This window comes from Hippocampus comes, unplaced genomic scaffold (assembly GCF_001891065.2).
Source record: "Hippocampus comes isolate QL1 unplaced genomic scaffold, H_comes_QL1_v1.1 scaffold128, whole genome shotgun sequence".
In the NCBI taxonomy this organism is placed as follows: domain Eukaryota; kingdom Metazoa; phylum Chordata; class Actinopteri; order Syngnathiformes; family Syngnathidae; genus Hippocampus; species Hippocampus comes.
The window spans coordinates 220,626-240,922 of NW_017805852.1; the positions used below are offsets into that span (position 1 = coordinate 220,626).

Consider the following 20,297-nt stretch of genomic DNA (forward strand, 5'->3'; position numbering starts at 1 on the left):
CTTCCTGAGCCAGCCCTCCTCCATCCCCTGCAATTACCGCCAGGCTCTCGTGGTCCTCTCCAAAAAGTCCATTTCCTGCGCACGCACGGAAGAAGTCGTCTCATTAATGACACCCTCGGAGCGCCTCGCTCGGTTTTGGTCTCAAAGTGAAATGACGCTCGTCCGTCGCCGGCCTGCTAATTACACTCTGACACGTCGCTGACAAGGACGCCGAGTGACAAGCGCCCTTTTAGAGCGGCCCGCTCGCGTCAAATGATTTCTCTCGGAATACTCTGCGAAGAGAGAGAAAAAAAAAAAAAGAGTCATCAAGGCCACGGATCGTCCTCTAAAACGTCCTCTTTTAACATCTTTGTGTTAAAAATATATTAGTTCACCAATTACATGAAAGGAACATGGAGGCGCGGGGACTTTCCCGTTGTGGTTTTTTTTGCCAGTTTTACTTAGCAAGTATGGTAAAATTATCATGAGTAGAACCACAAAAAAAAAAAAAAAAAAAAGAAAATCCAAAAGTGGGCTTGTTTCTTTGAATGAGACTTTGAAAATTTCGACCTCTCGGCCTGTTTTACTCAACAAAATAAGGCTTAGTAGACATTGTCAATAGTGAGTAGGCCAACAAAACAGTCTCAAGAAGTCATCCAAGAAAAGACACGGGACGGCTGCCGTTTTGTTTCGAAGCCGCCATTTTGAATTTTCCATTCCTCTTTCAAGCACAATCTCCTCCTTGAAATTTTTGTCACATTCAGCCACTTGACCCAGTCTCATTTGGCAGCATGAAATTAAGTAGACATGACTTTCATGAGTAGACCCACAAAAAAGGAGAATCCTTGTCTGAAAATACAAAGGAAGTCGGCCATCTGGGGTCAATTTTTGGCCATTTTCAAAAACACAAGCACCAAGAGAGCTTTTGAAAATCCAAGGGCTCATCCAGAGGTTCAAAAAATCCTCAAGAAGCCCTGACTAGGACAATGCAGGAATTTTACCATTTTTTTGAGTCGTTTTGGTTGTTTCAAGGTCAGGTGTCCTTCAATGACAAACACTTCACAGATAATGATAATTCAGTTCCGAAAGCAGGTTCCCCTTATCAACATGAAATTAGGCGCATGTCAATCACAAGGAGAACCACAAAAAAAATCTAAGGAAACCATGTCTAAAAAGGAAGTCAGCCTTTATGGTTTGAAGTGCGCCTTTTAGGGTTATTTCCCGAGAGTCTTCAAAGTACAAACTCTACCAAAGGAAGTTTTTCAAATTCTGTTTCACGAAGCAACAAGATATTTCAAGACATGTCCATCATGAGTGGACCCACAAAAAAGTCTCAGGAAGCCATGCTTGAAAAGAGACGTGACGGATGATACAGGTGCGGGAAGTCGGCCATTTTGGTTTGAAGCTCACATTTCGTCTTGCGGTTTCATTAAACGTGAAATCAATTTCATTTTGCGGGAAACGGCAGCTTATTTGGGCAAAAAAATGACTTCAGCTGGACAGCCTCTGTATCTACACACATGTAAAAATGAAGACAAGAGAGATGATATGACCTAGTCGTGCATTTGTTAAAGTCACTTTGAACTGATTGATTTTCATTAATGAGGCTTCCCGCGACTTTCAAGTTTGGACGATGCGTTCAAGGACGTTATCGTTCAGCTGACTCACACACGCTCGCACACACACAAACACACACACACACACACACACACACACACACACATCCACGCACTAGTTACTATCGCGCATGCTGAGGCTAGCGTAGCGCTGAGCAGTATGGCTAGCACCATCAGACCATGTGCTCGGGTGTTAATCACACCTATGTGCATTAGCGCCTCTCTCGCTCTCTCACACGCACACGCACACACACACACACACACACACACACGCGCACACACATACATGCTTATATTGGAAGTGATAGGCCTTTTTATTCCCAAACAACATTCTAAAAGAGGATAGGAGCACCCCCTCCAACCTGCACACAGCCTTAAAACTTAACCAAAACGTGACAAAATACTATTCAATTTGGATTAAGATGAATGAGTATATTTAATGGCGGTGCAGGGGGGTGCGCACGTCACACATCGGAAATCCTTGGTTTAGGGGAAAAAAAGAATAATAAATAAAGCCTCTCTGTTGCTAAAATCGAAGGAGTGTGTGTGCCTTACACACCGTGATTGATGAGTTCTCCTCGCTTTCCGAATTTTTTAAGATACGCAGCACCTTCTACATTGCCAAGGAGTAGGTGCACCCCCCTCCCACCCCCAAGTACAGACTTTAAAAATGACAAGATATAAAAAAGTAATGCACACAGACAATGGCAGGCGCACCTTAAAATCCGCCTCACACATCGCACAAAATGTCACAGTACATAAATTTGACAGACCGACGCATTGCCAAGGAGTAGGTGCACCCCACCACCCCCAAGTACAGACTTTAAAAATGACAAGATATAAAAAAGTAACGCACACAGACAATGGCAGGCTCACCTTAAAATCCGCCTCACACATCGCACAAAATGTCACAGTACATAAATTTGACAGACCGACAGAGGGGGTGCGCGCATCACTCTTTCATAACGCGTGGTTTAGGATGTGACATACCATACTTTTCCAAACTTTTTAACCCACGCACCTTTGATAGACATTAAAAGAGGACCATGCTTCATACAAGTCTCATCCAAAATTATTTAACACACCCTGGTTGGAGATCATATTAAAGTAAGCCCACCGCCTGCCCCCCCAGACATCCTAAAAAAAAAAAAAACAGCAAGACAAAACACGTAATCAACGGGAAGAATTTTGTCTTGTTGCCTGGATGATTGGAATCGCAAAAGAACTGGCGCACCCCCTCTTCCCTGCATGCACCCTGAAAAAAAATATCCAAATCAAACCCATTGACATCACCTTCCATCATGCCAGCATGAAATCAATCACACCCAAGGAGCGAACCAAAGGAGGGTGGTGCGCACCACTCTTGGAGAATCAAGTGCCTTTCCGCTGCGAAATTGACCCGTTTTGGTTGTGGAAGCCTTTATGCTATATGATATCTGATCTATACAGTACATGGACTCGACATGAGAGGACGTTTCAGATTCAATTTCACAGGCCGACAACGACTTTCATTTACATTTACACTAGCCATTGGTCACGCACACGCACGCGCGCATACACTTGCGGGCTTCGTTGTACTTAAGCTACACAGCAGTCCCAAAGCCCTCTACTGCCCTCCAGTGGCCAGTCAGTAGTCAAGTATCACCGCTACACTGGCAGCTTTACAGAAACTTGTTTTTACAGGTGGAAAAAAAGAATCTAGACCGCTACCGATTCACCGATCGACTACTAATCAATCTGTGTCCGCTTATTAATCGTTCTTATTTATCCAGATACTTTTGTCCACGTAGCGCAGAGTGAATTTGGTTGACCGTGCAGCGCTAGGTGGGTGCACATCACGCTTGAGCGTGTCCGCGCGTGTTTGTGCGCGTGTGCATTCGAGCGAGTTTACTGGGGGGGTGTAGATTGGCATGCAGCGAGAGTGCAGCAGTGCGAGACAAAGCGCGCACACACGCACACGCACACTCACACACACAAATGGGGATGGAGGTGTGTGCGCGACATAGGAATGAGAGATGAAGGCAAAAATTTAAATTCAGGTATTTTTCTGGTGTGTGTGTGTGTGTGTGTGTGTGTGTGTGTGTGTGTGTGTGTGTGTGTGTGTTTGTACTGTGAATTTCATATTAGAAGGCGTCATTACTCCCCATAGACAAGGAAAGGAAATAGGAAAAAAAATCATTTTAAGATACGCACCCCTCTTCAACCTCCTGACTGACTTGGCGCACACCCTCTCATAGGCATCAAATGATATTCAAAATATGGCAATGGAAGTGGTTATTTAAATTTGGGACTCCTAAATTTAAATCTGCCTTTCCTTTCTAACCTGCTTTATAATCCCAACTGACTTTGCGCACCTCCCCTCCTATGCGCCTAACCTCAAATGAACTATTTTAATGTGTGATTTTAATCTTGCGTACCTCCATTGATAAACCTCCCGAATTTCTCAAGCCATGCATCCTCTGCAACATCCCGACAGTGTTGGCGCATCACCAGCCCTGCACACATTCGGAAAAAAAAAATGCAAATGTGTCATGTCAATATCTCACACCTCCTTAGAGGGCATTCATGCACCCACGTTGGGGAATTCGCTGTCTACTGTAGATCATGCGTTGCCTAACTTTTTCGGACTCACCCCCTTCAACATCCCTAATAACTTTTTATAGTATTTGGTCAGTCCAAATTTGGTGTAGTACCACTTTGTGCCACAATTTGCCTGGCAGCACTGAGTTATAATGACCCTAGATGCAGCATAATTCAGAACAAAAAGAAATTGTTCGCCATGCGCCGTTTGCTTGTGTTGCTGCCCCGCGTGTGTTCGTTTAATCATTCCAAAAGTTATTCAATTCAAGTGTGTTTTAACGTCGGTGCGTAATTAATGACGATAATCTGACGCAATCCTACTCTTAAGTGCATATCGGAAGGCAACGGCAAAGGCCAACCTGTGCGGCTTGAATGACTACAAAGCCACTTAGCATTCGTGAGGGGAAACAAAAAGATCAACACAAGACCGACGGCAGACAAAAACAGACGGCCGGGCGGGAAAAGCCCGATGAAAGCTAAGTGCTGAAGCGTTCATGCGAAACTCATCTCCCCACTTTGTTGACAGCCTGTAACCTGCACCGCGCGTGCACACGCACACGCACACGCACGCACAAAAGTTGAACCAAAAAAAAGCCTGGGCACGCACGCACGCACAATAAATAACAAAAGAGCAAATATTTAGTACAGCAAAGCAGCAGCCACATATGCTCACGTTTTAGTTTGCTCCATTTTGCCCACAGTCTCCACTCAGATAATCTTGTTGCGTCATTCTTAAATTAGAGGATGACAATAAAAAACAATGAATGCTAATGTTAGCTTCAATGTTAGTTGTCGTGTCTTACAGCTGAACACTGTGGCATTACACTCCGGAGTCTCCACTTTGCCCACAGTCTCCACTCTGATAAATGTGTTGCATCATTGTTAACCCTTTCATGCGCCCTGTAACCTGATAGAGCCTAATGTTCGCTTCCTCAGACACTATACCTTTGATCTGACACTGCAGTATTAACACTCAAGTCACAGCTCTGAGCATTTTGCCCACAGTGTCCCCTCGGATACATTTGCTGTGCCATTGTTAAATTTGAGGATGACAACAAATAAAAACAGATGTTAACGTGAGCTTCCTCAGTTGTCATGTCTTAGATATGAACGCTGTCGTTTTCTACTCCGCAATCTCCACTTTGCTGCCCTTTGCCCTGAGTTTCATCTTGAATATAAATGTAGCGTCATTTTTTTAAATTGGAAGATGACAAAAATAAACGCATAGTTTGCTTAGCCCGCTCACAGTCTCCATTTGCCCTCAGTCTCCTCCTAGTTAAAATTGCAGAAGCATTTGAGAATACAAGTCGAGGGAAAAAATAAATAGACACAACAAGTTAGGCTCACCTTTTAGTGTCCCTTAATACCAGACACTGCACTCCACAGTCTCCACTTTGCTGCACCTTGCCCTTAATCTCTTGTGGAGTAAAATAATGGTCCTTACATTGTAAGTAAACAATTAGGAACCTGGTTCTTTGTGATTTAGTCCGGTTCTACGTGATATGTTCATTGCAAGGTGTTTTTTGATTCCCCCCCGCCCACCTCAGTGTGCCAAGTAGGGCAGTAAACAGCTGCATCCCCCGTTAAAGCCTTCAGGTGCGTTTCTGCTCAACTTCTCGCCTGGTGTAAGGACTCGACGAGCGGACGCAAAAGGCGCATAAAGAGCGTGACGATCTTCAAGATCGCAGCTTTGTTGACGGCCGCCTGCGGCGTTGCTTTCATGTGTGCTGAGCGGTCGCAAACTTCACCTGAGGGGGTGCGCAGATGGGGAGGGTGTTTAGAAAGGGTGCGCAGGTGCACTTGAAGTCATGACGAGATGAAATAAGTGGGACTGGGCACGTTGGACTTGTTCTTCGCCTCCTTATTTATTACCCACTAGTACTGAAAACTGCTTTGAAACCCTAACCCTAGTTCAAAACCTGATTTTGAAACCCTTATCCTGGTACAAAACCCTCCTTTGAAACCCTAATCTTTGTTTAGAATCCTTTTTTAAATCCCTAAACCATGTTAGGATTAGTTTAAAACCCAAAGCCAAACCCGAGACAGTAACCCAGGTTAAAACTGGAACCCCAGGTTTGAAACCCGAATCTAAAATCCTGGCCTTGGGTTTGTAACTTCAACACGAAAGCCCATCCTTTGACACAATAAAGCTACTTTGAAACTCTAAACTTACCTCAAAATTTGGCAGGTTGAAAACATAATCTTAGCTTGGAACCCGAATTTCAAGCGAGTGACCCTCATTCGAAACCCAACTAGAGAGTCACCGAGCAGCTCTGAACATTTTGTTTACCAAAGAGTCTCGCTGAGTTTAAGTCGCCTCAAGGTGTCAGTCACAAGTGGAAGAAGCTTCTTTGCTGTTTTTTTTTTTTTTTTTTTTCCCAGCCGCGCCACAAGAATGCAGATTTGCGTGGAGGAAGTCACCACCGAGATTTCAAGTTGAACCCGACGCTCGCCTCGTCTACGTGAGCGACGGGCTCGTCTGGCATCGTGCCATTGAGTCCACCTTCCGCGTGAGGGCCGCCGCCGTCGCGTCGCGTCGTGCCATCGCTCGCAAACAAACGCCGACTCGACTTCATTGGCAAGTCACACCGCCACTTTGTGACTTCCACAACCGTGCCGGACAATCCAAACCAAGCAGAGGCCGTAAGAAACTGTTTTGACAACGGCTACTTTCTAAAAAATGCGGCATTTACAGTATGCCTTTATCTCTTACCATTTTCAAGCTACAACCTTTTGAAATGTAAAAAAAAAAAAATTTTAAAAATTATGAATATTTACTAAAGGAGCCTAAAGGGTTAAAATAAAGAAAAATCAAAGATTTGTCTTTATTCCTATACTATGAGTTATTCATCTCCCCCAAAATATCTTATCGTACTCACACTTTTTTGGAGGATTTTTATTTCTGTTTGTGCTTTTCTTGGACCTTCAGCACAGACGCACACGCACCCAATTAGGCTTCAAAACAAAACGCTCATGATATATATTTTCCAAAAAATAAGAGTCGATAATAATTATCACCCGTCCTTGTCACTCGCCTTCAAAGCGCTTTGCTTAATTATGAACATGCACACGCACACACACACACACACACACACACACACACACACACACACACACACTCAGAAAGAAGTCCCTATTATTCTCTCTTTTCTTGTCGTTTTACTGACAGCATCTTTTTTTGTCTTTTTTTCTCCTCTTCCAAACACTGCCTTGCTGTTTTGGTGCACACACAAGCTTTGATCACAGCGCAAAGTTGTCAAAATGGATCATCCACAACGTAAATCTTATCATTAGTGGCTTGATTTGCATGTTTGGGATGCTTTGGATGACTTTGTTTCAGCACCGACTAACCGTCCGGTGCACGGCGCTGAGCGGAAACGGTTTGGAGTCAGCAAAAAAAAAATCCGCAAAAAAAATTCTCTAAAAATATAACTTTTCCTCAAAACAATACAACTTTTTCTTAAGGGGGGGGAAAAAAAAAAAAGCCATTCACACAAAGTCGACAAAATTAATTTGATGCTGATGATTTCTTTAATAGTTTCGTTTTCACTGTGAGCTAACGGTTGTTTCTTATTTTTTATTTTTCTTTTTTTTTTTTGCTTCCACAGACGTGACAGTTGGCATTAGCTTTGACGGCTAATCAACGGGATCACTCGCTAATAGGCTAGAACAGACCCGCGCGCTCGCGCGCACACACGACAGCAGAGGGGCCTAATTGGCTGTGATTGCGTGGCACTCGCACGCCGATTAGCGGCGTGTCGCTAACGGAGGGAAGACAACCACGAACAATGCAAATAAAGGCAAGCAGAAGCATTAAAGGGGGACCTTTATTGCAATTGCACAATGCTAATAAGAATTAGCATCAGTTTGGGGCAGTAACCGTGTACATGTACTCAACTCAACGTTCAGCGGGAGGCCATTCCATAGAGGGAAACACAGCGTTACTGTTCCATTTTCCGGTATCTCTACTTTCAGTTTGCTGAAAAACTTGTCACGTAGCATTTGACATGACATGCTAGCTTGAAGCTCGTGGACGTTTGTTTTGGCAGGTGTAAGCTCGCTCCCATTTAACACGAATGTAATTTATTTAAGTCCGAATAGGAGGATATGAATCACACTTGTTTTCACTTCACCACATGGAAAAATGTTTTTTATTTTATGTTGACAGTTTACATTTTGAAGTGACTCATTTTGTGAAATGGCATTTTTTTGATCGGGGTGTGTGTTGACTTTTTATGTCCACGTATGCCTGTGAGCGCTGTCGAATGCTCGCTTTGTATGTGTTGCTGCCCCAAGTGTGGGAGGTAGCAGCAGTTCAAAGATTTGGAATGACAGTAGCGTCGATGCTAATTTCTGCGAGCCCACCGACAGTGTTTGGCATTAAATATTAGCATTGAGCTAACAGCTTTTTGTTTGGATACAGTATGGTTTGGTTTTCTTTCATTTATTTATTATAGACTCATTTCTGTCCATTGTGTTGTTGTTTTTTCCCCATTCATTTGAATTTGAATTGTCGCATGGAAATCGTAAATAGCTTTTTTTTTTTTTTTTTTAATTTGATGTCATTAACTGTCACGATGAACACATTTTTTTTTTCAGTTGGATTTTAAATGGACGATAACGATTCCATGCGGCACGTGAATCAAGTCAACGTCAAGCCGTTGGAGCGCGACGTGTGTCGGCGTGCATGCTCTCATTTGAGAAAATGTCATGACATTTTGACCGGATAGACATTCTTCCTCCCACTGCTCGTCTACCAGAAGACGTCCGCGTCATTTATCCTCGCATGCAAATGCCGTCCGTGTAGGCGGCGGCAAGAAGGCAGACGCATCATCGACTCAAAATATTCACTCTATGTATATATAATCCCGACATTAGAAGAACTACCGACGCTGCATAAAACTCTGCAAAGTGGAGAATCAGCGTCATCGGCTTTTGTAATCCATTCCAGCCCCTTCAAAAAAATTGCTGCATGATTTCTTCAAGGTTAAAAAAAAGAATTAAAAAAGTCTCATTAGTGTACGTGCTTGTAGTATGTCGTATGTGTGCCTTTAAGGGGCGTGGCCTAGTAAGTGACAATAGGAGACGAAGCAGGGAGGTTCCGTGTGAGCCTCCGGCTGCGATTTGTGGCATATACAGCAGCTCATTGTGAGTGCTTTCATTTTGTATGGTTGTGATTGAACGTTTGTTTCATAGCCACAAACGATCATCAACTCTCATTCGAACTTTTTGGTGGACAATTCAGACCCCAAAGCCAGTTTTGCTTAGCAACATGAGATTTGGTCAACGTGACGTATGATGAGTCGCCCCACAAAAAAAAGGCTCATGAAGTTATGTCCAAAAAGACAAAGGAAGTCAGCCATTTTGGTTCGAAGGGGCCGTTTAGTGTCATTGTGGACATTTACAATATCCGTACCAAAAACACACTCCGAGATGATTTGTCAAATTTGTACCAAATATTAACAACATGTTTGAGGCAGAGGGATAATGTTAAATTCCCAAAAGTTTTTGTCATTGCAAAGTTTGATGACTCGCCCTCAGACATCCTCAACAGGAATCCTGTCATTGTGGTTTGAAGCATTTTGGGGGTTATTTGGTTTGTTTTCCACCTTCATACCAAAAACACATACCGCTTCGAAATGATTTGCCAAACTGCTATCAAATTTCAACCACGTTACACTAAACAGTTGGGGGGAATAAAGTGAGGAAAATGTACATTTTCTTCTTTGCACCCTTTCATGACCTGCAAAAAAAAAAAAATTGAAAAATGAAAAAAATGAAAATTATTATGAGTAGACCCACAAAAAAATAAATCAAATCAAATCTCAAGATGATGCTTGAAAACACAGAGGAAGTCGGCCATGCTGTTTTGAAGCAGCAATTTTAAGGTCATTTTGGTAAATTCTCTGGGTCCTTCAAAGATGAATCGGCTGTCAAAAAAAAATACTTTGGTCATTTCAATGATTCTTTCAACCCAAGGGGAGGTGAGGTTTTCTTTCAATTGCCACCAAATTTGAAGCTCACATTTTTTTGGAGGTAAGAAAAGTATTATTTATTAATATTTTGAGATCTTTTTTTTTCCTAAGAGAACAGTCACAACCTCACTGACAAAATTGCTTTTTTTTTCCTTTTGGTATAATACCCAAAAACATGTTCAAAAAGTGAACTGACAATATTGCTTGAGAACAGAAACTGTTTTGGCACGCATCACGCGTCAACACTTTTTTCGCCTGCTTTTTTTTGGGGGGGTTTTTTTTGGGCCAAGAAAGCTATCCAAGTCCGCCACTCTCTCACACGCACACACACTCATACTTGGGAATGACTCACAGTATGGGCGGGTGCGTCGAGTTTAGGTGTGAACATGCAAATGACAGGCGTGTGCGCCTTCTGTTTTCTCTGCGCTATGAATAAAACATGGCCGACTTGAAGCACTCCCGAGGATTCCGACAGCGTGCATATACGGTGTGACATTATGTGGCTTGTTTATACATTTTTACACTTCCTATTACGCTTTAATGACTCCGGCACAAAAAGTCTTTTGGGGGGCTGACACTCGCTACTGACGTATGCAGTGGTCCAATTAAAATGACTTCAACCACAGTGGCAACGTTGACATTTTTGTTTTTTTAACAAAGTCATAATTTTGCAGGAAAAAAAAAAACCACTATCTTATCGCCTGCAGGACATTTTTTAATAATGGAAGTTGGAATCTTTCGAATAAATGAGTATTTTAAAAGGTAGTTGTAATCTTGCAAATAAAAAAAGGGGGCATTTTTGTGAGAGAAAATATTTTACAAGCTGAAATTTGTATTATTCAGGGGTAAAAAATGATGCGAATGCTGTACATTAGAAAAGAAGTTGTAATCGAATGAATGCAAATGATGCAAACAAATGTATTTTACAGGCTAAATTTTTTTTTTTTCTAAAGCAAAATCGTAATCTTATAAAGTAATAAATCGTAATTTTGAGAGGTGAAAAAAAATGATCTTCCAAAATTGCATTTAGCACAAAAAAAGTAGTGCGAACTAAAAGCCAATTTTTTTGTGGTAGTGGGTGGTGTGACATTCCCAAAAAATTTGAATGCTTTTCATGCATTTTTTGGGGTGGAGGGGGAGTTATATTTTGTAAGAATTTTCTTCACAAGTCAAATTGCTAGTCTGCGACTGCGATAAGAGGAATCGTATTTTCACATGTTTTCGCTTGAATGACTTTGGGACAAAAACATCCTTTTGGCCTGACAAATTTGGTCACTGATATGCGCACTGGTCCAATTAGACAACTGCAACTGCTGCGCGATTGTTTTAACAAGCTCACTTGAGCCAGTAGTTAGCTCCTGCAAAACATCAGCCCCCGCCACCACTACGATGGCTCTGTCCCACATGAAATACGGTAGGTACGTTTGTCGGGATGAGACGCACAAAAAAGTCACCAAAACCCATGTTGGAAAATGCACAGGAAGTCGGGCACTTTTTGTTTGAAGTGGCCATTTTGGACTTATCGAGACGTTATCTTTGGTCATTTCCGAGGTTCATTCGACCAAGTCCGACGGCTTTTGTACCAAATTTAACAATGTACCACGCAAAATTATGACAAATTAGAATTGTTGTTGCATATGGGCGGAGCATGGTGCGAGAAGACTGACTGTGAAACTTCAATAGCTCAACCGCACACATTTTGGAAATTCAGCCCATGAACCAAGTTTCAAACAGGACCGAGAAATGTGATCGGCAAATCTAAAGAGGAGACCTTGAAAAAAAAAAACCTCACATGAAGTGCTACCTGAAAAGACACAGGAAGTCAGGCGCTTTGGTTTGAAGTGGCCAAGTTGGGGTCATTTTGACCATTTTAAAAGCGCCTTCGTAGGCAAACTCCTCCTCGACAGTTTATGAAAAGACATTCCCGGAAGTCAGGTTCAATTTGGTTGGCACATCTATCATAGGTAGACCCACCAAAAAGAAGCCACTCCCGAAACACCAACGGACATCTGCCGTTTTGGTTTGAAGTGGCTATTATTTAGGGTCATCGTGGTCATTTCCAAGGTTCCTTCCCAGAGTTTTTGAACACTCAACCCCTGAAGCCAGTTTCACTGAGCAGCAGGAAATTTGTCTGTCAGGAGTACAACCACCAAAAAAGTCCCAAGGAGCCATTGCAGCTTGGGTAGAAACGACTTAACCTGAAAGCAAATTAGCTCGCAATCTACAGGTAGAAGTGAAGATGATATGACACATATTGGTCTTTTCTAATGTGCCTTCACAAGAGAACTTGGCCCAATGAATACCAAATTGGAACCACGGCAACGAGACAGATGTCGAGTGGGCGCGTCACCGCGGCAGAGGTTGCCCGCGGGCCCCAAACCCTGAATTGAGTCCGCCGCAAAGGAGACAATCCACCAAGTGTCTTTTTAACTGAGTCAACACACCACATTTACCATCCTCGCGTCGCGTTTACCTGACATTTGAGGTGTTGCCCGTGCACTCGCCGTGACAAATGCGCCGAGAATTTCAACACCGAGGAGTGCGATCGCCATTAATTTAAGCTCGACGGCGGCCTGACATTTAAGTCAAACGTAGGATGCAGTAAATCGCCTGGAAGAAAGACGCTTCCAGAGGGCGAGAAAGATGAAACATTGGCCAAAAAAAAAAATAAATAAAAAGTGCACTAACTGGCATCACATGACGACACGGATATGTGTGTGTGTGTGTGTGTGTGTGTGTGTGTGTGTGTGTGTGTGTGTGTGTGTGTGCCTGCCAGGGAGACGCAGGTGCTGTGTTTGGGGCACTGCAGCCCTTGGTGACTGTTCAAACCACCAAGGACCAAAAAGAACATTTAAAAAAAAAAAACTCTTCTCTCTATTTTTATTACTAGTCACTACCCCCCAGCACTTTTTACTCCACCTAATTGTATTTGATTTAAAAAAACGTAGACTTTTTTTTTCTATTCCCTCCCTGGCCAAAGCTTAGTTGTGTGCGTTTAGCGTCATCTAGTGGTCAAATTGATGCACGGCAGCCAGTTCTACGCTGCCAGTGTTTTTTAATGTATACTTGTTTTTCCAAATCTCCACGTAAGACAACTTCAAAAAACAACAACAACTAGGCTTTTTTTCTGAAAACTGCACATTTTAGAGTGTCAATCTGAGGCACACCTATGCAATACTGTACTCACGCCGTCTATCAGGATCTTGATATCCTACACCAGTGAGGTGAATGGATTATCTCGGCAAAGGAGAACTAATTCAGAATTTTAATTCGATTTGTGAACAAGATATGAGATAAATGGGCCGGTGGTGTACGTAGAAAAAGTCTTTAATCTTTCAGCTCATGAAAGATGGGAGCAAAAAACATCGTGTTCGGTTTCAAATTTTGTTAAGTGTCCTTCTATGGGACCACCATTATTGATTCAAATTACAAAGAGTATTCACTCTCACATCCATGTATTTGCAAACTTCATCTGTTGAGGACAGCAGGAGCACGTTGCTGGCTGCCTGCCGCTATTTTAACTCCCGTTTCACGACAAAAAAACGTTTTAAATGACACGGCTGCCCTCTTGTGGCGGATGTGGAGACGTATTAAACCGAGGACGAGAAAAGACCAAGGAGAAAGTGTTTTTATCCGCCAGTAGTGTCACGAGGCCTCATAGTCACACACGCCGACGCGCACACAAATGAACAAATTACTAAATACAATCTGGCAGAACCAGAACAGTACAGGTGACAAAATAATTACTCACACCAGTATAGACAGGAAAAGTCAAGAGTAAAATCTGAATGGTACCTAAATTGAAAAGTACTCGTTTGGAGAATTCATTATATTTTTCCAGTACGTTATGTATTGGAAAAAAAACCCTCAATGACTTGAATGCTGTCGCATAGTTACAACATGTCGGATCAACGTCAATTTAGTTCTGCTCGTTTACCTTCTGTAATCACTACACCAACTATTGTTTTGAGCGGTGATTATTTGACAAAATGAAAAGCAGTACGCACTTTTGTCCACCCTTATTTCGATGTGTTGCAAAAGATGTATGACTGTCAATAAATGATTTAAAAAAAATCCCAAATATTCCAACATTATTTTTTCTTTATCGTGTAACGATGTTTGGTCTAATATAAATGCATAAAATCCATGTCTGTTGGGTGGGAAATAGTGAAAATAAATGACTCGCTGACTACAACAACGTATATTGCCTCCTTTACCACCTGCTAAAAATGTCGTCACAATAATGCTCATGAAACTTTTATTTTCCACGTTAGTCAATGGTAGCAGCGTTAGCCTCACCGAAGCAAGCTAACACGCGCATGCGTATAAACGATAGGTGAACATGCGCCGGAAGTGACGTATTTTCTCCCTCCTGTTTCCGAGACGTTCAGGGTCTGGTGTGGACCGACGTACTCACACCAACAGCAGTCGTGTCTACATGTCGCCGCCGATGCAGATCACACCCGCGTCTTAACCTCGCCTGCCACCGCCCACGAATGAAGGTAATATCTTTCTGATGGTGTTTGTCGCTTTACGGCGCCATGTTGTCAACGCCTTCCGGGCGCTTGTTTATGGAAAGCACTCACATGTTGACCGGTCAAATCGCCTGCTTTGCGCGTTCATGGCTGACTGGCTGACTTTGTTTTACAACTTCAAAATATCCCCCTTGAGCGTCCTCCGCTTTGTCCTTCGTATTTTACTCTCTGCCTGGTTTTTTTCTACTCATGTAAATAAAAAGTCACTTGCCAGGCTGGAGGGTGTGGCCATACCTGCCTTGCCAGGTGAGTGACAGCTGGTGCTCACGTGGGGGCAGCTATGTTTGGATCCTCATGCGCATGCGCATATTCAGGCGCGCGTGCCTCAGCTGTTGCCGCAGTTGACACGCTGCATAGTTTCCATTAGCTCTTCCCTTTTTCTTTTTTTTTTGCAACCTACTTTTCAAATAACTCCTCGAGATAATAATTGTGTGTGCGCGCGTGCACGCGCGCTGGGCCGCGCGTGCGTGTGTGTCAACAGGTTATGTAAGACTTTGTCCAAACTTGTCACCTCCTGCGAACCTCATGCGGCTACGTGATCCCATGCACGACTGTAACACTGTAACCACGTGGCGGAACTTTATTTTTGTTGACGTTATGAAAACATGTTTGAGACACTAAACTTGGTGGTGAGTGGTAAAGTGTCAATTTGTCCGATTGGTTTACTGAGAATAATAGATGATTTTCTAGGACTGGAGGATCAGGAGTGGGACTGTAAAAAAAAAATAAATAATAATAATAATTCTGGAGTTGGAGTGAAGTGGAAACAAATTGCAGTTTGTGTTTTTGTTGGTTTCATTGTGAGTTTAGTTTGAGAGAGGATGAACTGGACTAGTGCTGGATTGACCTTCAGACACAAGCAGCTCTGTGGCCAATGTGGTGGTATTTATTTATCTTTTTGTCATTAAACCCCGCCCCCAGGAGACTGGCAACCTCTTCCCTTTGGGGGGGCCACTGACAAATTTGCGTGGTCTTAAGCATTACAACCTGACAAGTGGCACTGTCGCATTTTTTTCCATTTGCTAATTAAAGTGAAAAAAAAAACAGCATCATGTAAGTGTTAGCTAGCAGGCTACTAACTTTTTTGTCGAGCATAAGGTACGAGTTTCAACCAGACCGCTGGGACCGTACCATTTTTCCTTCTGGGGTTGGATAACAAAATTGAAAAATGGTAAAGTGACATTTTCCTGTACTGTATTGTGTTCAGAGAAGTAGCTAGGAAGCTACTTCCTGGTTAAGATATATGATTGACAGAACAGAATGTGGGATTTTACTTGTGTCACAAAAGAGAAAATCAAAATGCAAAAACATATCTTTTTGTTCGTGAGACCGGTACTTCCTGGTTCACAGAGAATGACAATGTGACGTGAAGACAATATCATCAAAAATTGGTCTTTGTCTGATTTTTAGCTGATACGTTACTTCCTGGTCCGTGTAAAGAAAAACGTACAAAATAGACCGTTTTACCTAAGTGACCTATTGTTTTTTTTTTGTCTGATCATATTGTCAACAGCCGGGTGCATATTTGTATCCCTTTAATTAATATTTTAACCCCCCCCCCCCCCCCCCTTTTTTTTTTTTTTTTTTTTTTTTTTTTTTAAGTTACCAGATTGTGCGGTATGCCAAAGGACAAATATGATCCTCCGGATCCTCGCCGATGTTACACCATCATGTCAGCCGAGGACGCGGCGAACGGGAAGAAGTCTCAGTGGGCCGAGCTCGAGATTTCCGGTAGGTGGCATGTTTTAAATACAATCCATCAGTCAAACTTTATTGATAAAGCACTTTTCACAGACTGCCATTTTGCATCGTGATGTAGCAGCACTGCGAATAATCTTCTGTGACTTAGATAATGAGTGGTCACTGCATATTTGGAGGAGAAAAAAAAGCCCAAAGGATATGGATGTTTATTTAAAAATAACCGAAAGGGTTGAATGCAATTTGGTCGGCAGGGCGAGTGCGGAGTCTGAGCAGCTCGCTGTGGACGCTGACCCACCTGACGGCGCTCCACATCAACGACAACAACCTGACGCGCATCCCCCCCGACATCGCCAAGCTGCCTCGTCTGGCCTACCTGAACCTGTCGTCCAATAAGCTCCGCAGCCTCCCCGCAGAGTTGGGCAACATGGTCTCTCTCAGGTAGGACGCGCAACGACGCCCGTTTCAGCCATTTTGGGGTCATTTTGGACGTCTCGCACCACCGTTCAAACCCCAAATTCAGTGTCCAGCATTCCATGATGCACGGTGTAAAAAAAAAAAAAAATCTTCATTTGAACGTCGTTACGCCGTTTCCTCTTCAGATGTGCTCACAGAAATTCGTGAAATTTGGTAGTCATGTCCGCACGGTGTAAAAAAAATTACTCATTTGAACGTCGTTAGGCCGTTTCCTCTTCTGATTTGCTCACAGAAATTCGTGAAATTTGGTAGTCATGTCAGGTTTTTGTTTTTTGTTTTTTTTCAGGGAACTGCTTTTAAACAACAATCTTTTACGAGTTCTGCCATATGAACTCGGGAAGCTTTTCCAGTTACAAACGCTGGGACTGAAAGGTCAGGCGCCCACTCCGTCCGCTCGTTCTTCAAGTCCCACCTTGAGCGCGTGTAGCAGCGACTGCACGCTCTCTCGGGAAGGAGAAAGTCATCTTCGATCGGGCTGACTTTGGTGCTTTTTGGTATCGTCGTCGTCGTTGTCGTTGCAGGAAATCCTCTCTCGCAAGACATCCTCAACTTGTACCAAGAGCCCGACGGAACGCGGAAGCTTTTAAACTACATGCTCGACAATCTCGCCGGTAAACACAAAGTAAACATTGTCATGTTTACTTGTTTTTTTTTTTTTGTTTTGGTTTCTCAAACATGTAACGACTGATTTTGATACAACCAAGACGATTTTAAATGAGAAAATGTCCAAAGGTCCGTTGTCATGAGCCATGAGGAAATATTCCCTATTTTGGATGAAAGGCAAAGACTTGCAATACCATCAAAAAGAATTTGGAAGAGTGTCATGACTTTGTTTTCACGAACCAAAGCGCCCTTCAAAATCAAACGTTGTGAGCAAACGATTGGCCATAAAAATAGATTCTCTCTTTGGATGAAGAGTGAAAACCAAGAAGAAATGCGATGGTTCCTCCTTTGTCTTCAAAATAAGTTTTGAAAATGAAAAGAAGGAAGCAAACTAAGGATAGATTGTCGCCGTTTGGATGAAGGTCAAAGGCACTCAACCGCACCGAGCGGGAAGACGACTGTTGTTACTTTGTCTCAGTAAACCTTCCAAAAATGCTTAAATCCATACAAAAGGAAATTTGTCAAGCGGGTCATTCAATGGACCCGTCGTTCCAAAACAAAGCAAATCTTCATTTTTCCAAACAGTGCTTAGGCGTGCAATGCAAGTTGAGCAAGTAATTGACTTGGATGGGACTATTTTTAAAACAATCTAAAGTCACCGATGGTAAAAAAAATTTAAACAAAACAAAATACCATAAATGTGTCAAAGGCACACGTGGTAACGACTAATACCTTAATTAATCAAATGCATTGCACCACGCAATGCATTCTGGGAACTGAAGCGAAGGAGAGAAAATAATATTATTTCTTGCAATATATATACTATATGTACATTTTTTTAAATAAAGTGAAACTTTTTTTTTTCCTGCCCAAAATCAACATCGGCCTCCAAAACTCCAAATGGGATGGGCCCCACTTTCGACTTTGCCTGGCTCTTCATCACCGCTCTGTTGGCAGTGCATCCAGAGCAACTCCCCCAAAGGCCGTGGATCACCCTCCAAGAACGCGACCAGTCGGTCCCCACAGGTTAGATGCGCGCCACCCAAAGCTAGCGTCGTCGTCTTTTTTTTTTTTTTTTTCCTTCAAACTGTCATGGTGACGCCGCCGCCCGTCCTTTTGCCCGCGTTTAGCCGCCTTCACCGTCATGTGCTACAACGTGCTGTGCGACAAGTATGCCACGCGGCAGCTGTACGGCTACTGCCCCTCGTGGGCGCTCAGCTGGGAGTACCGCAAGAAGGGCATCATGGAGGAGATCAACGGCTGCGACGCCGACATCGTCAGCCTGCAGGTGAGACGCGTGGCCCCCGACCTTGGCACCCTCGTGGGGGATCGCCGGCACGGCGATACAACATTGGAAAGCTACCAAGTTGTGATACCTGGAAGACACTAAAATGAAGTTGTGACGTTTTCAAATAAGTGGTGATGTGTGTGAAGGAAGTCAAGAGTTGTGAATTTATGAGAAAACAATTTGCACATACACGATGGAAGTCTTTGGTTTTTTGGGGGGGGGGGGCTTGAATTTTTGAGGAAAAAGTGAAGCTACGAGAAGAGAGCGGTGATGTCATATTGACAAAAAAATTAAATAAAATTCAAAGTTGCAAGAGTCTATAGCAGTTGCGGGCCACATCTTAGTTCCCATTTTTTTTGCAGGGTCATTATGACTGAAACCATATAAAGAAGTCAAAGTTCATTCACCTATTTTTTAAGTTACTGTAATGAGGGGTTTGGTCACAAGAAAACGCTTACGGTATCACTCTTATTTATTACAAATGAGAATTTAAAATTTTGGTTGCGATTTTAGCAAGCATCATGAAAGTTGCCGTCTTTGATTTGTTTTCGCGGTCCACATAAAATGATCTGGCGGGCCATATATGGCCCCCGGACCTTGAGTTTGACAACTGTTGTCTATAGTATGGGTTTGTTTGTTTTTTTACACGAACTCACCATACTCCCAAGGGCGTAATCGTAATGTTATGGACTCAATTTTTTATTTTTGTAGAAACCGCTGCAGGGGAAAAAGTTGCACTATGACAAGAAAGGAGATATAAAAACTCAGAGTAGAAAGTCACCTCGTGCGAACAAAGTTGGAAATGCATGACACTGATGCGAGTGCGCCAGTCGCTTTTGACGGCAAAATCGGTCCGCCTCTCGCGTGTCCAGGAGGTGGAGACGGAGCAGTACTACGCCTTCTTCCTGGAGACGCTCAAGTCACGAGGCTACGACGGTTATTTTTGCCCCAAATCTCGAGCCAAGCTGGTGTCGGAACAGGAGAGGAAGCACGTGGACGGCTGTGCCGTCTTCTTCAAGACGGACAAGTGAGCGTTGGCACGCGTGCCTCCCCCGCCCCCTCCCAGTTGTCTCTCGATGGTTTTTGTTGAGTTGCAACGATTGATGCGCGCAGGTTTACGTTGGTCCAGAAACACACGGTGGAGTTCAACCAGGTGGCCATGGCCAACTCTGAAGGCTCCGAGGTGATGCTCAACCGGGTGATGACTAAGGACAACATCGGCGTGGCCGTGCTGCTGGAGGTCAACAAGGACTTGTTCTCCGGGGGTGAGAAGGACGCGCCGCCCTTACGTTGTTTTGACCAACCAACGGGCGGATGATGAGCATTTCTGCCTCGACCCGTCTTACGAGGAAACGAATGAAAAAAAAAAGTGTTGACTTTTTTTTTTGTTTTAAGAACCATTGGATGTTGTCTGCGTTCAGGCGCGAAGGCGGCGCCGGCGAGACCGCTGGTGCTGGTGGCCAACGCTCACATGCACTGGGACCCCGAATACTCGGACGTCAAGCTGATCCAGACCGTCATGTTCCTGTCGGAGCTCAAGAGCATC

At 43.4% G+C, this 20,297-nt stretch overlaps 1 protein-coding gene and 1 long non-coding RNA gene across 2 annotated transcripts in view; one reads left to right on the top strand and one right to left on the bottom strand.

The window, feature by feature from the left end:
- Window positions 1-15,647, bottom strand: part of LOC109526930 (uncharacterized) — a 23,386-nt gene extending 7,739 nt beyond the window's left edge. The window contains exons 1-2 of the long non-coding RNA XR_002170436.1: window positions 14,737-15,647; window positions 4,013-4,090 (exon numbers count right to left, since the gene is read on the bottom strand). This is a non-coding gene — a long non-coding RNA (uncharacterized LOC109526930). The remainder of the gene's footprint in view (window positions 1-4,012; window positions 4,091-14,736) is intronic.
- Window positions 15,648-15,764: 117 nt separating this feature from the next.
- Window positions 15,765-20,297, top strand: part of cnot6l (CCR4-NOT transcription complex, subunit 6-like) — an 8,139-nt gene continuing 3,606 nt past the window's right edge. The window contains exons 1-10 of the mRNA XM_019888517.1: window positions 15,765-15,856; window positions 16,288-16,416; window positions 16,638-16,824; window positions 17,147-17,232; window positions 17,382-17,471; window positions 18,421-18,489; window positions 18,594-18,751; window positions 19,624-19,778; window positions 19,865-20,016; window positions 20,173-20,297. The exon at window positions 20,173-20,297 is cut by the window's right edge and continues 4 nt beyond it. Of these exons, the coding sequence (XP_019744076.1) occupies window positions 16,305-16,416; window positions 16,638-16,824; window positions 17,147-17,232; window positions 17,382-17,471; window positions 18,421-18,489; window positions 18,594-18,751; window positions 19,624-19,778; window positions 19,865-20,016; window positions 20,173-20,297 (1,134 nt within the window). The 5' untranslated portion in view covers window positions 15,765-15,856; window positions 16,288-16,304. The remainder of the gene's footprint in view (window positions 15,857-16,287; window positions 16,417-16,637; window positions 16,825-17,146; window positions 17,233-17,381; window positions 17,472-18,420; window positions 18,490-18,593; window positions 18,752-19,623; window positions 19,779-19,864; window positions 20,017-20,172) is intronic.